The sequence below is a fragment of the Pyrus communis genome, chromosome 16 (assembly GCF_963583255.1).
Source record: "Pyrus communis chromosome 16, drPyrComm1.1, whole genome shotgun sequence".
Taxonomy (NCBI): domain Eukaryota; kingdom Viridiplantae; phylum Streptophyta; class Magnoliopsida; order Rosales; family Rosaceae; genus Pyrus; species Pyrus communis.
Genome location: NC_084818.1, coordinates 5,875,756 through 5,888,535, shown reverse-complemented (window position 1 = coordinate 5,888,535; position 12,780 = coordinate 5,875,756). Strand labels below are relative to the sequence as shown.

General features: G+C 39.0%; 4 protein-coding genes and 1 non-coding gene across 5 annotated transcripts; 1 reads left to right on the top strand and 4 right to left on the bottom strand.

Moving 5' to 3' along the window:
• The first annotated feature begins 1,151 nt into the window (after positions 1-1,151).
• On the top strand, positions 1,152-3,202 carry LOC137720562 (uncharacterized). The gene is made up of 5 exons (XM_068459644.1): positions 1,152-1,630; positions 1,917-2,138; positions 2,227-2,302; positions 2,557-2,600; positions 2,933-3,202. The coding sequence occupies exons 1-4, from the start codon at positions 1,463-1,465 to the stop codon at positions 2,571-2,573; spliced, it is 483 nt and encodes a 160-aa protein (XP_068315745.1). The 5' UTR covers positions 1,152-1,462; the 3' UTR covers positions 2,574-2,600; positions 2,933-3,202.
• A 114-nt stretch (positions 3,203-3,316) lies between these two features.
• LOC137720563 (uncharacterized) lies at positions 3,317-4,214 on the bottom strand. The gene is made up of 2 exons (XM_068459645.1): positions 3,820-4,214; positions 3,317-3,630 (listed from the first exon to the last, which is right to left on the bottom strand). The coding sequence occupies exons 1-2, from the start codon at positions 4,175-4,177 to the stop codon at positions 3,611-3,613; spliced, it is 378 nt and encodes a 125-aa protein (XP_068315746.1). The 5' UTR covers positions 4,178-4,214; the 3' UTR covers positions 3,317-3,610.
• Positions 4,215-6,243: 2,029 nt separating this feature from the next.
• Positions 6,244-6,891, bottom strand: LOC137720561 (uncharacterized). The gene has a single exon (XM_068459643.1). It carries the CDS (start codon positions 6,888-6,890, stop codon positions 6,360-6,362), a length of 531 nt encoding a protein of 176 aa, XP_068315744.1. The 5' UTR covers position 6,891; the 3' UTR covers positions 6,244-6,359.
• Positions 6,892-7,075: 184 nt separating this feature from the next.
• Positions 7,076-7,147, bottom strand: TRNAD-GUC (transfer RNA aspartic acid (anticodon GUC)). Its single transcript has one exon. It is a non-coding gene; the product is annotated as a tRNA-Asp (tRNA).
• Positions 7,148-7,579: 432 nt separating this feature from the next.
• Positions 7,580-11,174, bottom strand: LOC137720560 (rop guanine nucleotide exchange factor 7-like). The gene is made up of 7 exons (XM_068459642.1): positions 10,457-11,174; positions 10,042-10,158; positions 9,761-9,915; positions 9,351-9,425; positions 8,969-9,259; positions 8,409-8,765; positions 7,580-8,312 (listed from the first exon to the last, which is right to left on the bottom strand). The coding sequence occupies exons 1-7, from the start codon at positions 10,848-10,850 to the stop codon at positions 7,824-7,826; spliced, it is 1,878 nt and encodes a 625-aa protein (XP_068315743.1). The 5' UTR covers positions 10,851-11,174; the 3' UTR covers positions 7,580-7,823.
• Positions 11,175-12,780: the final 1,606 nt, after the last annotated feature.

Genomic DNA, 12,780 nt, shown 5'->3' with positions numbered 1-12,780 from the left:
TTGTTTGTAGTCGTTGGATCAAATTTCAAGGACCCGAATTGATTGATTAGGTGGATTTAGTGGAAGGGATCAGATGAGGATCACTTTCCTTCCTCACCCACCAATGGGGTCACAAAGATCCCGTCTATTGGGGATTTGGGTTTTGACAGAGACCATAGGCGGTGATGCAGGTCAAACAAACCCATCCTAAATGTATAAGTTATTTCTATTTACATGTTTTTTAAGGAATTTCAACGATTGTGATATTTTTTTCAATTGGAAAAAAAAAAAAAAAAAAAAAAAAAAGCTGCACTTAATCAGAAAAGATATAAATCTTACTCCTAAGCCGTGTTTATCATCCTATTAGGCTAAAAAATACTTCAGTTAATCCTCTCTCGCGAGCAAAATACATTGTTCTCTTGCACATAAAGAGTTTAATGTTCTTTATTAACACATTTCAGTTATATCTAATATTAATAAAGAAAAATAATGGTTCAAAAGTTCTATATATCTTATTGCATTCGATACCGATTCCTTGAAAGATTTCAAGGTAGACAGGCACACATGCAATATGGCCTTGTTCTAGACTTTTAAGGAGTCAAACTAGTTTATGTACGGGCATATCCTCCTATCAAAGCCCCAGTTGAACCAAAAGAAAACACCTTATCCGTTTATCCTCTCCTCACCTATGAAACCACGAGACTCTCCCTCTCTCTCAGAACAATATCTGAGACTACCACTCATGCAAAGCAAAGCAAAGCACATTAATGGAACAAAATTTATACAGGTCAAAGACTGATGTAGGATGGGGCACGTGGCAGTACGGGCTTAGAGTTGGCAGGATGTCCACTTGGGAACGAACTGATGCACCCATCTGTCACCTAGACAATGAACTTAATGAAAGGCACATGGGAACCAGAGACAAAATGATGGGTTTATCATCTATGCATGCAAATCATTTGAAATCGTTACACCGACATGTGGTGTTATTAATTAATTTATACATTATAATACACTCAACCACTTAATTAATGTATTATGTAGCTATGATATAAAGTAAATAATTGTATACACGTGTTATACTAAGAATACAATAATAAAACTCGGTAAAAGAGTATTATGGATACGAAAAAATAAATCGAACCAGTCCAACCTCAGAGCTAACTCTAGTTTATTTTTTCTCTCTCTTTTTGGGTTTATAAATAGCCAGTGACACCTTCACACTCTCCACATCTGCAAAACTTCACGTGCTCCTTCCTGCTTCCTATCTGCCCTCCCTCCAATTTTATCTCTTTAAGTTGTTGGTTTCTGAATTCTGATTCTGCAAACCTTATCCAATTTCTGCTTCCGAGTCTTTGACCATTAAGAGATAACTATCAACAACTATCAAAAAGCAGTAGTTATAATCTGTTCGTTAGTTGACAAGGCTGAAAGCAGCTTTTGTAACATACCAGCTTTAGCTTCAGTTCACTAATTAACTACTATGGAAAACAAGAAGAAAGTGGGAAGCGGTGCAAGCCATGGCTGCTCTTCTTCTTCGTCATCATCAAGGAGTCTGGATCATCTCTTTGGTCCCAAGGACTCGTCGTCATCTTCTTCATCATCCCCTTCCGGATTCTTTGGCTCCATTTTCCCACCCGTCCCCTCAACGGTATATAAATGCTTATCACTTATTTAGGTTTATCATTTGATAATCATTTCATTTTCTATTTTCTATTTTTTCTTGAAAGTTGAAAACTTGTTCAGTGATTGTTTTCAAAACTGAAACTATTTCTTGTGTTTTCAAAAGTTGACTTAGATTTTTGCTTTATTTTTTTTTTTGAACTAAAATGATTATCAAACAAGTTCTCGGTCAGGTTTTCGATGCGAGACATATACATCCGTCAACAAATTACATTTTTTTGTGTGTTAACCTGTGGGTTTAAATTTTGATTCAGGGAGTTGGGAAGGAGAGAAGGCAGGACTTTGGAGATCAAGCTGGTAAGTACGGAAGTCCAAGTTTTTTGGATAATAAGGGTGAAAACAAAACCAGCAAAGCTTCCAATATGTATCAAAACGAAGCTGCGGATCCATGCAATCTCAGTTCATCAATCTACTATGGCGGCCAAGAAAATTATAGTCCAAGAACTGGGACACCTGAATCCCATCAGCAGCATACTGTAAGTACAAAAATTGGGGTCGTGTTTAGGTTGTTTATTCGATTTTTATGAAATAAACACTAATCATATTGTTGTAATCCAATTTTAGTCTAAGAAAGATGGCGGTGAGGACGATGCAAATGGGAATAATGCAAACAGTGCTTCGAGAGGAAACTGGTGGCAGGGTATGATATATTTGTGGGCTTAGTACTTAATGAAGATTATTAGTGTTTATTCTGCATAATTAATCGAGAATTTTAACGAAAAATCTACCGGACTATTCACTTTAACGAAAAATCACATTTTACATTAAAAAGTCAATCATGGTACTATTCACTTTATTCTTTATTTTATCCTTATCATTAAAACTCAAAATTTTAAAGTATATTTCATTAATTTTTCTTAATTAATATGTACGTTTGATGTCTCATTTCTGCAGGTTCACTTTATTACTAACTGTTTGCTCCGGCCACCTATTAGCAGGTTACACTACTTTTCCTACCCCTAAATGGTTAATGAAACTTATGTCTTATTTGCCACATTAACATGTCTTAATTATAACCATCAAATAGTGTTATTGGTATGCTCACGTTATAATACGTGTATTTATTTATTCATTATTCTATGCTAGGTGTTCATAAAATACCAAATATCAAAACTATGAGACGGTGTCATGTCACATTAAAAGTTCACCATTTATCGCTTCCTTTAATAAGTACGAATGATGCTATTCAAAGTGATAAAAGCAATATAACTATTTGAAGAATTGTTCTTAGATATTCATCTGACGCAGAAAAATGCTTGTTATGCTGCAGGTAAAACACTAATATCTTCTATGTAAGATAAAACAAATAAAGATGGTGTTATACATAGTACGTATATAGCATGGCAGATATAGCTAGCAGAGCAGCCAGTACTAATCCAGAAACTTGGCTTGTTGGGTTCTTTTTATCCCAGTTAGTCAAGCAGGCCAAGTTTAACTATTTACGGATATGAGCTTATGAATCTCATCTTTGATGTACTTTGTTTTGTAAGAACTTTCCATGTACTAATTAACTAGCCCCTTGTGCTTTTTTGAATTTCAATCCTTATCTAATTAATTCTAGTGATCAAATCCATATACGATGAAGACATAGCAACTTTTTCTGTGATATTCTAAATGCAAATTTGCTTGGCTCCTTCCCTATTATTTCTAAAAGTAGGAATCCCTACAATATTTTTGCCAAACATATGACGTGCAGTAAAATAACTTGTCGAAAACACAAAAAGAAATTTACATGTATCAAACTATGATCGGCTGGAATGTAAGAATTCTTATTTTCAAGTATATAAAGCAAGGATGACAACATTATATTAGTGAATAGTAAGTTTCTTCAAGTTTATAGCCAGCAAACTTGTAATTAAGCTGAATTATAGTATCACTAAGAGTTCTACTAATCAAGTTTACTTGAGAACCATAGCTGGCAGCATCACTAATGATCTTCTGTATGCCTTCATGCTGGCACGACAAAAGCTGCAAATCACGAAAATGAAAAGTCTCTTACGAGCTAGCAAATCAAGATTTAGGCAATTTGAATTAACGTCCGTCTCTTCTATTGCAAAATTGTGAATCTAAATCGTTAATAATCATGTTGATGAATACATAACCCAACAATATAACTTTGACAAGAGAACGTTTCGCTAAAAAGACAGATGTATGTACCTCCGCACTTGTAGCCCCTAGTACGTCTGGCAACTTTGCAACGTTTAGGAATGGTGGCTGCAACATCAGGCCTGATTCCAAGGCTCTTGGCTTCTTTCGAAAGTAAGATGGAGCAAAGGCAGTTTGCGCGTACCTTGCTAACCACAGCACAGCACTTGTTAGGAACCGCCACGTTCTTGTCCTGTGCAGACGCCGCACACGATGCTAGCTTGTACACCAGAACGTCCGGGTCCATCTCCCCACATTCACCGCCGGCAGCCCCATCAACCCCTTCAATTAATCCCCAATTCTTGCCTGAAATTACAAACAAAGCCACCACCAAGCACCAGAACTTCCTCAATATCGCACCTCCTTCCATGTCTATTTTCTACGATTCTGTTAATGCATTATTTGCACATATATATATACATATAAGTTCTCGGAAGACCACGATAAGAATAATTAATAGTTAATTATCAATTAATTAGTTTAATTAATACTTGATTACCTGGTTTTAAGAGTTTTTTAAAAGAATGATCGAGTCCTCCAAAAGGTTAAGTTCCAAGAAGTCAATAGGTTGGGACAGAGACTCAAAGTCTTGGCTCTAATTTTGATCATATTATTTGAATTTTATGGAGAAAATACGAGGCAATGTCCTACTCAGTTGATTGAGTGGAATTGAAAGTGGTTGGCGTACCGACGCTTTCTTAGACTTCTTATTAATCGACAGAATTCAGTGGACCTAGTATTGGAATACAGCAGGTTTCTAGATATTGTTTCCATACTTTTTCTAATCTTACAAACGTTAGCGGAGGAATCGAACACAGGATATTAAGTGCATAAATAACTCGCAATAGTATATTAGCTTGGATCTCTCAATGATGCTTAATAAATTCAAGACACTAGTTTGCGCAGTGTTAATTTGCTAACTAATCAGTACGAATTTGTAAGGTTCAATCAGCCGGTACTTAGGAACTCTACCTTCGGGGCTAGCGCAACAGAATGTGTTTTTTTTGACATAACGATATTTGGGAATGGGAATTTGGACTCGCCCCATTCATGGAAGTTGAACCTGAAACCTAAACCCTGTACTCCTTCACAGTCCTTGTACCAGGCACCGTCAGCGGCTTCAACGTCTTCAGGGCATGTATAAGATGAAAATATGAACAGGATGTGGCCTATCCTTTTTACTTGGCTGCAGCAATTAGCGGAAACTGCAGCATTTCGGTCCTGTGCTGCTGATGCACAGGTAACCAGCTTCCAAGCCTCATTAACAGGGCTGGATTTACGACATTTACCAGCCCCATATGCCCCTTCAAAGTTTTAAACTGACTTGTGCCGAGAATTGCAAGAAACGCTACAAGTCATTGGAGCTTCCATTTCTTCAATGCTGTGCAGAAAACACTTCTCGACGTGCTGCTTTTATACAGCAATAAGCAGCTCAAAAGATACTTGATTAGTTACCGAAAGATGAAACCCCCAAGGCATGGTGGAGGCAGCACTTGGAAGGAGGCATGCTTTGTTTATTGCAGCATCTACTCCTTCAGAAATGGATTTCGATTGCCTGGCGACTTTAGGCCACTGAAAGTCATCACCTCTAACTAATGTGCTTCCCACCGTTCCACTACTTTCGTCCTTTCAGAAAAGAGGCACACAAGGGCATCTCTTGAGCAACAGATAACACAGCATCGACCAATCTCACAGACATCCACGGCATCATCCTATTCCTACCTCAATCTGTTCCTCTAGACCATTTAGACCTATAATCAATAGACCGATACCCTGTAAGTCATCGGTTTTCCCTTGGTGCTTCATTGCGCGCTATGTTCGGTCAGTGGTTAACCAGTCCAGAGATCCAAGCTACCACTTCTAAAGAGCAAAGCAATGCAGAGGTGGAACGATGTGAAAAACTGAAACCGCATTTGCACCAAGTGCAGCACTGCACTGAAGAAAAACCGCTAAACCACGGTTAAACTATTGAACTACCCAACCATAGTCACCAACTTAGCACTTACCAGAGATCATCAAGCAACTAATACTCCTCTATGATGACAGCCTCCCCACCCTGCTGAGAACGAAAACGGACATACCCATCCCTACACATGAGATCCTACTGCGACGGTATTCCAAGCTAATATCGCAGTTAAACACAAGTGATTAGCTCAAGATACCGCCAAAATGACATCCCGTGCGGAGGTGCTTGGTGGGCCACTCCACACTCATGGAATCATGATAGAAATAGCATCAGTAATCCAAAACAGAGCAAATGCAATAATTGCTAACATGAACAAATTCACTAGAATATTAGCACTTCCTACAGCCACTTGTACTACCACTCATCCCCAAATTCCCATCACACCCTAACTGCGGAGCACTAATCAATTTGATTGCCCACTTGTGCCACCACTAATGTGAACAAAATCAAACAAATCACGATAAAAAAAATAAATAAATAAATAAACCATGCTTTATATGTTTTAATCGAATTTAAGAACTTAAATCTCAGGATTAATCCAAATCAGGCATTAAAATTCATCAAATTACAACTAATATACAATAATTTAGCGCGTAAAAGCGTACAAAACGGTGCAAACATAGATGAGCAGCGCGACGGGGACGAGGATGACGAGCGGGACGACGGCGGCGAGAGTGTTGAAGCTGCCGCAGGCCAAAGTCCCGAGCTTGATCTGCACCACGTTAACGAGAGCCAGCATCAGGAACACGCAACCGGCCGCCGAACCGACACCCGAGACGAGCATCCCGATCCGGAGGAGGGTGCTGTTGACCCGGACGAGAATCTCGGCGGGCCGGTGGTAGGACGGGCTGCGGGTGATCCGGATGGCCTGCTTGAGGCCGAGGGCGACGAGGCTGGAGAAGAGGAAGGAGCTGAAGGAGTAGACGTGGAAGGAGACGAGATCCTCGGCGACGGAGGAACCGGGGCGGCAGGCCGCTGGGTCGTCGTTCTCGATGAGGGTGTTTTCCGGGTCGGAGGGGTTCCAGGTGAGGCCGACGAAGACGGCCAAGGTGAAGAGGGAGTTGACGTTGACGATGCCGTCGAGGGCCGTCAGGTGGATGGCGGTGCCGCCGGGCATTTTCGTAAGGAATCGGAGCAGTGGTGGCTGAGCTGACTAGCTGGTAAAGTTGCAGACTTGGGTTGATGGATTTGTTCTTTCGTTCTCTTTCGAGGAAAAACGAGGAAAAGGAAAGGAAAATAAAAAGACGGCCGTTGAGGAGCTACACGTGTCACGATCGTGATGAGTTTAATAAAACAAAATATCGCCGTTGCCGGGGATCGAACCCGGGTCACCCGCGTGACAGGCGGGAATACTTACCACTATACTACAACGACCTTGTTGGTAGGTTGGTTGTTTTACAATATTTACAAGAAAGTGTTTTACTCTTTAATTGTTTTTGTTGTGCATTAAAATTTATTAGGTGGTGGGTACCCAAATTTATTTTTAATTCAAGTTCTCTTCACCTTTTCAAATTTATTTTAACTTTTTCATTGTTTTTAAATATAAAGTATAACCACAGGTGAGATCTTCATTAGTTATTTAGTTGTTTAGTTGTTTATTTGAAAGTCGATCTGCATATCAACTATTTATATATGTCACTATATTTGGAAGTCCTAAGTTCAAAAAAACTTTACCTTGGAGTCTTTTAGCCGTTCTTGTTTGCGTGTGTGTGTGCGCGCGTGTGTGAGAGAGAGAGAGGGTAAAAAGAGGTCATTAATTTGAAAATTTGAACAAGCAATCTCATGTCTATATTCTATCTGCAGAAGTTTAAACAACCAATCTAATGTGTCTCTATTTTTTATCCTTTTAGCTACATTTCAAATCCAAACCAACATCTAAATAACCAGGAACTTTAACAAATACATTAAACTCCCCCAACTCTTATAAGGCATGATCAATACTTGGTTCCGGCAAGAGATTTTCTGTCTATTCTATCTTTTCTTTCCACTTCTTGCCTCAACCACTTCAAGAGAAGACCATGATTTAATACGCCAAACCTCAGCGATCTGCTTAGTATGATTTTCTCCCATTTTGGTGGGACGAGGAGTCCATAAGATGATCCGAAGTCTCTGTGCCGTGTAAGTTTGGTATCGAAACCGACCCTTCCATTGTGTCGCTGCAGATTCTTGCTTTTGTTTCACCACCAAGGTAATTTGTCAAGACTCTCCTCACTCCAAAGCCGTGGCGGGGAGGCTTGTCCTTGTTGGTATTGGTGTGGAGAAAGGGAGTCCTTTCTCCCCTTGCAGGGCTAATTAAAGGTGCAGGTGATAAGTTGCCTATGGCAGAAGCTCTTTTGCGAGGAGTGCTTGAGGGAGGCACTGGATATGAAACCGGGACCTTCTTGCGAGAAATTACACTGACCGCGGTTACTGATGACAGTTTATCTGTCTGTTTTGCCAAGTCGTCCACATATAGTAAATCATCAATACGAGCCACAATGTTAAATGCCAGGCTCTCCAAAACTCTTGAATAGCTTTCAAGAATGGACTTTCCAACATCCTGAAATTTTGAATCCAAGGAGTGTTATTGTTATGACAAAAATACAAGGAAATAAACAGAATCGGAGGAATTTTTTTCAAAGGAAGCAAAATTAACCTTATTGCACTGAATCTTGCTCGTGTCCAAGATAGTTTGAGTAAGACAAGGAAACCGCTGCTTCAAAGAAAGCAGGAGGCTTTCAGCTCTTTCTGCCAGTAATTCTCGCTTTTCCACATCGATTACTAGGTCCTTGACCATCTCCCAAGATGACTTTGCGGAGGAGCGGTTTGGATAAGGTGGGGGCTTTGAGTGAGTTCTTCTACGCCAGACAAATATTGATGCTTCAACACGGTTTGCAATCTCTAGAGCAACATGTTCGCTGGACAGGTCAAGGCAGTCGAGCAAAATCTCTGGGGAGAATTTGTCTGATGTAATATATCGGTAAATTATGTCCCCAAGACAGGCCTTTCCATTCTGTTGATTACACATCATAAAAACTTCAACATCAGATTATAAAACTACAGTCTAGATTTATTAACCATAATAATGTAACTTCTATAGATGTTTAGAAAAAGCATGATTGAGAAATAAATTTTAAAAGATTTGACGAAAGAAATTAATATAACAGCGTCACTCAGCTTCGCATAAAAGTATCATGCAATGTTCAGTTTGCGAACCTTGGGAAGAGTTTCCATGTATGACTCTGGAACTTCCATTTCTGTAAGAGTAATGCTGTTGATAGCCATTGCAGCTTTTAGTATTTGATTTGTGCATTCCCGCGTGTGATGCAACTGCTTTCTTGAATTTTCACTTAGACCATCAGCTGCCACGCGAGGTACAGGTAGCCACCACTTCTCCTCTTGCCGCTGGACTGTTTTGCGAAAAGAGGCTGAGCCATCTGCTTCCGGGGCTATAACTCCTTGATCAACATACCAGAACTCCGTATTGGTGAAGCTATCTAATATTTCCTGGATAGAGAAACAAGGAACACTCCTAAACTCATAATGACTTGTAAAAATGAAAACTGTACATTATGAAACAATCAAGGTTCGGACTCACAAGAAGCATATTGTCTAGCTTACGCAGCGCTGGAAGATTCATAAACAGATCTGACCGGGGCCTGCAAGTCATGACCTACAGAATGCACCAGCAATAAGAAACAACAAACATTAGACGATTGCTCATGCTTGCCACGGGTTCTCCATTCGAGATTTTGCACATTTATTTACCATGTCATAAAGAGTTATAAACATATAATCTGCATAACCATCATAGCAGGGGACCCTAAAAAGTAAGGCTATGGCATTTGAAAGAAAAAGCAAGCGAAGAATTACGTTTAGGTCGGGTGAGCTAGTGTTGTGAAATCTAAGCTTCAAAATATCATTTTTCATTTTTCCATCTTCCGAAAAGAAGGATAGAGAAAGCAAAATATGATCACTGAACAGACTTAACACTACATCAAGGATTACCTCAAGCTTTTTCCCATCAGGAAATGTTTGCCAAGAGGGTATCAATTCGACTATGTGATCGCTAACGCAAATGAGCCACTCCATCTCTCTTTTCCACATTGATTTCCTTTCAGCAGGCAAGGGTTCCAGTCTCCATAGTTGCCCAAAAATGGTAGCTTCACGTTGTATAAAATTTGATTAATTAAAAACGAAAAATGCAATATGGAATGATTGAACTATATGGTACTATAAATCGATTCGATTAATCACAAATTTAAAAGAAGCTGGGAGGATGAACATACCACAGAGATTGGTAATGGCATTCGAAATTGCCATCGCTGTGCAAACGCCTTTGCCACAACCTGACATGTCTTCTCCAAGCAACAACTTTGAAAATCTCTCTCTCATCATATCCATTTCTGTTTGAATTTCCAACGTAACAAAAGGATTACAAAAAGGGAAATAAATAAGCAGAATTCCTATTTTTTAAAATAAATTTAAAATTTTTGCAATGTTTTCTGGAAAAATTTAGGATTTTCAAAACCCCCTTTTGGTTTTCTGAAGCAGCTCAGCTAAAAGTGAGCTGAAAACACAGTAAAGTTTCAAAATTTTGAATTCTGAGCATCTTTTTTATTTTTTTTATTTTTTTATTTTTTAACTTATACGACTTTTCAGCAACCAAATGAAGCAAAAGATGGGAGTAATTCAAAATCTGACCTGCAACTTTGGAAGCCAAATCCTTGTATTTACATTCATCAACAGGGGATTTTCGTTCAGCTTCCTCCAAATCAGCAGCCGAGTTTTTACACAGCTCAGCTTTCCTGATCGGCCAGCCCAGCAGCGGCGGCGAAGACGGCCCTTTTCTCTTCAGTTCCTCACCGGAAGTCTCGGAGCTCGATCGGCTCGTACTGCTAGTCTCTCTCGAGTCACCGCCGCTCGAATCGGTGAGAGACTCGCTTCCTCCACCGCCATTGTCAGCTGAAGACTTGACGGATCCAGTTCTTTTCTTCTGCAAATTCTCCCTTTTTCTCGTTAAAGACTCCATCTTTTGAACTTCTGAAAACGCTTGAGCTGCTGCTGCACAAGGAAAGCAAGGTAAATCGGCCAGCATTTAACTCAGGCGCTTTGTTCTGCCATGGATTTGGACTGCAAAGCTTGGTGCATTTGAAGTTTTCAGAGGATGTGGGAGGTGGGTTTTGAAATTAATTGAGGACTGATTCAGAAAATGGTGAAGTTCGGCATGGTTTGGTAGGCAAAGTTGCAAACAGTGAAGCACTCACTCGTGGTAGAAGAGGATTGATTATATTCTTCTCAACTTCTCTCTTTCATAAAATTTGATTTTTGAGTTTGAAGAGAGAAGGTGGAGTCATGACTCTTGCGGGTAACCGCCAATTGTCACATGACAAGCCAACGTCTCTTTTCTTTTCATTTCCTATCCCTCTCTCTCTCTCTCTCTCTCTCTCTCTCTCTCTGTGTAGAGAATAAGTTCAAAAAATTAATAAATTACAGGACCATGTAGATGGAGGAGTACGGAGTTTTCAACTTGTAATTACAATTTTGCCCTCAAACTTCTATATGGTCACATTTCTTTCTATCATTTTAAGAATGGAGGACAAATCTAGCCAGGTAGTGACTAACAATGCTTGGCTACTCAACAATGAAGAGGAATTTCTCTTTGAAATGTTTTGTGGTTAATATATGAAATTTTATGCTTGTGATTGGATCCATTAATAATGTAAGTTTAGTCTGTAAAGATCATCTCTGTAAAAATTCGATTAAGACAATAATCATTTAGTCAACCAACTATAATTAATAGACAGTCGATTTGTAAGTATCGACTATGACCGCATGTAGAAATCCATTGCTTTTATTGAGAACATACATTGCTTTTAGGTTAACCCTGGATAATTCCTAATTTGTAGAAATTCATTGAGGTCAAATGTAAATTTTTCAATGTGAGACAAATTCATTGAGGTATTGTTGTAACTATGTCACATAACTCATCCCACATTGCAGAAAATTCCATTGAGAAGGTACATTGTTTTTTATGGTGGAGTGTTCTCTTGTGGTCCCGCCCTTCCTCTCAAACACACACAAACACCTTATTTGTTAGTTAATTCGACTTTACTCGTGACGACATGCCAACTTCTAATCAAATAGTCCTGCAAGTTCGGCACATGACCCTTACCGAAGATTCACATCAATTTCTAATTGAAAGGTCTTACAATTCTCTAACACATTACAAATCTACCGAGATAGATCGAATTGACCAATCTACATGCTACTCACATTAAGTAACTTATTGGGACTAAAATCCATTGACACTTTACATTGTTTTTCTCTTCATCAAAGAAATGGAAAATTGAAAAATCATGAGCATAAATACATGAACTTAAATGGAAGAGGTAAGTTAGGTCAAAGCTTGAAATGTTGATGCTCTTGAATGCATGAATTTGCAACTCTTCTTCCACCCTCATCAAATCAACAAGTTGCATCTTGATTTAGCCTATGAATCCCTCAGAAAATGGTTATCAATTGGACTACCCAAAATGCAAATTTAAATGCCATTTATGCCCACTAAAATTGAGTAATTAGGTGAGGGTAGTTTGGTAATTTAATATGATTGAAATTTGAATGGGGTTTGAGATTGGATAAGTAGCCGTTTAAGGTGGTAGGTCAGCAGGTCGTGGAGAAGGACATGGTCCATGAGCTACAAGAAAAGCACCTCGTAGAATGGCTAAAGTCCATAATAGTATTCACCTTCGAATCTTCTTTTTGGACGTTTTGCTTGAATTTTAGTAAAAAGTGAAAATCCCACGGTTTTATGAGACATTATTTTACTTTTACCTACAAATTCACCTTTGTGTTTGAACAAAGTCGCCCCATGTTAATGTTTCATTTTTAGTTTGTATGATATTCTCGATAATGTATTGGTAACATGTTGAAGCATTTTATAATTAGTATATTATTAATAATATATTAGTGTATTTTTGTTATTGGCATGTTATCGATAGTGGTGAATACATGAAGTTTTATTTGGA

Bases quoted from the DNA above. Each gene is read 5' to 3' on its own strand.
- LOC137720561 (XM_068459643.1), bottom strand. From the start codon at position 6,890: ATGCCCGGCGGCACCGCCATCCACCTGACGGCCCTCGACGGCATCGTC.
- LOC137720563 (XM_068459645.1), bottom strand. From the start codon at position 4,177: ATGGAAGGAGGTGCGATATTGAGGAAGTTCTGGTGCTTGGTGGTGGCT. The intron at 3,631-3,819 runs GTACATACATCT...CGTGATTTGCAG, and splicing joins TAGGGGCTACAAGTGCGGAG to CTTTTGTCGTGCCAGCATGA.
- LOC137720562 (XM_068459644.1), top strand. From the start codon at position 1,463: ATGGAAAACAAGAAGAAAGTGGGAAGCGGTGCAAGCCATGGCTGCTCT. The intron at 1,631-1,916 runs GTATATAAATGC...ATTTTGATTCAG, and splicing joins TCCCACCCGTCCCCTCAACG to GGAGTTGGGAAGGAGAGAAG. The intron at 2,139-2,226 runs GTAAGTACAAAA...ATCCAATTTTAG, and splicing joins AATCCCATCAGCAGCATACT to TCTAAGAAAGATGGCGGTGA.
- LOC137720560 (XM_068459642.1), bottom strand. From the start codon at position 10,850: ATGCTGGCCGATTTACCTTGCTTTCCTTGTGCAGCAGCAGCTCAAGCG. The intron at 9,426-9,760 runs GTAATCCTTGAT...TGCATTCTGTAG, and splicing joins CTGATGGGAAAAAGCTTGAG to GTCATGACTTGCAGGCCCCG. The intron at 9,260-9,350 runs GTGAGTCCGAAC...TTCTCTATCCAG, and splicing joins AGCTAGACAATATGCTTCTT to GAAATATTAGATAGCTTCAC.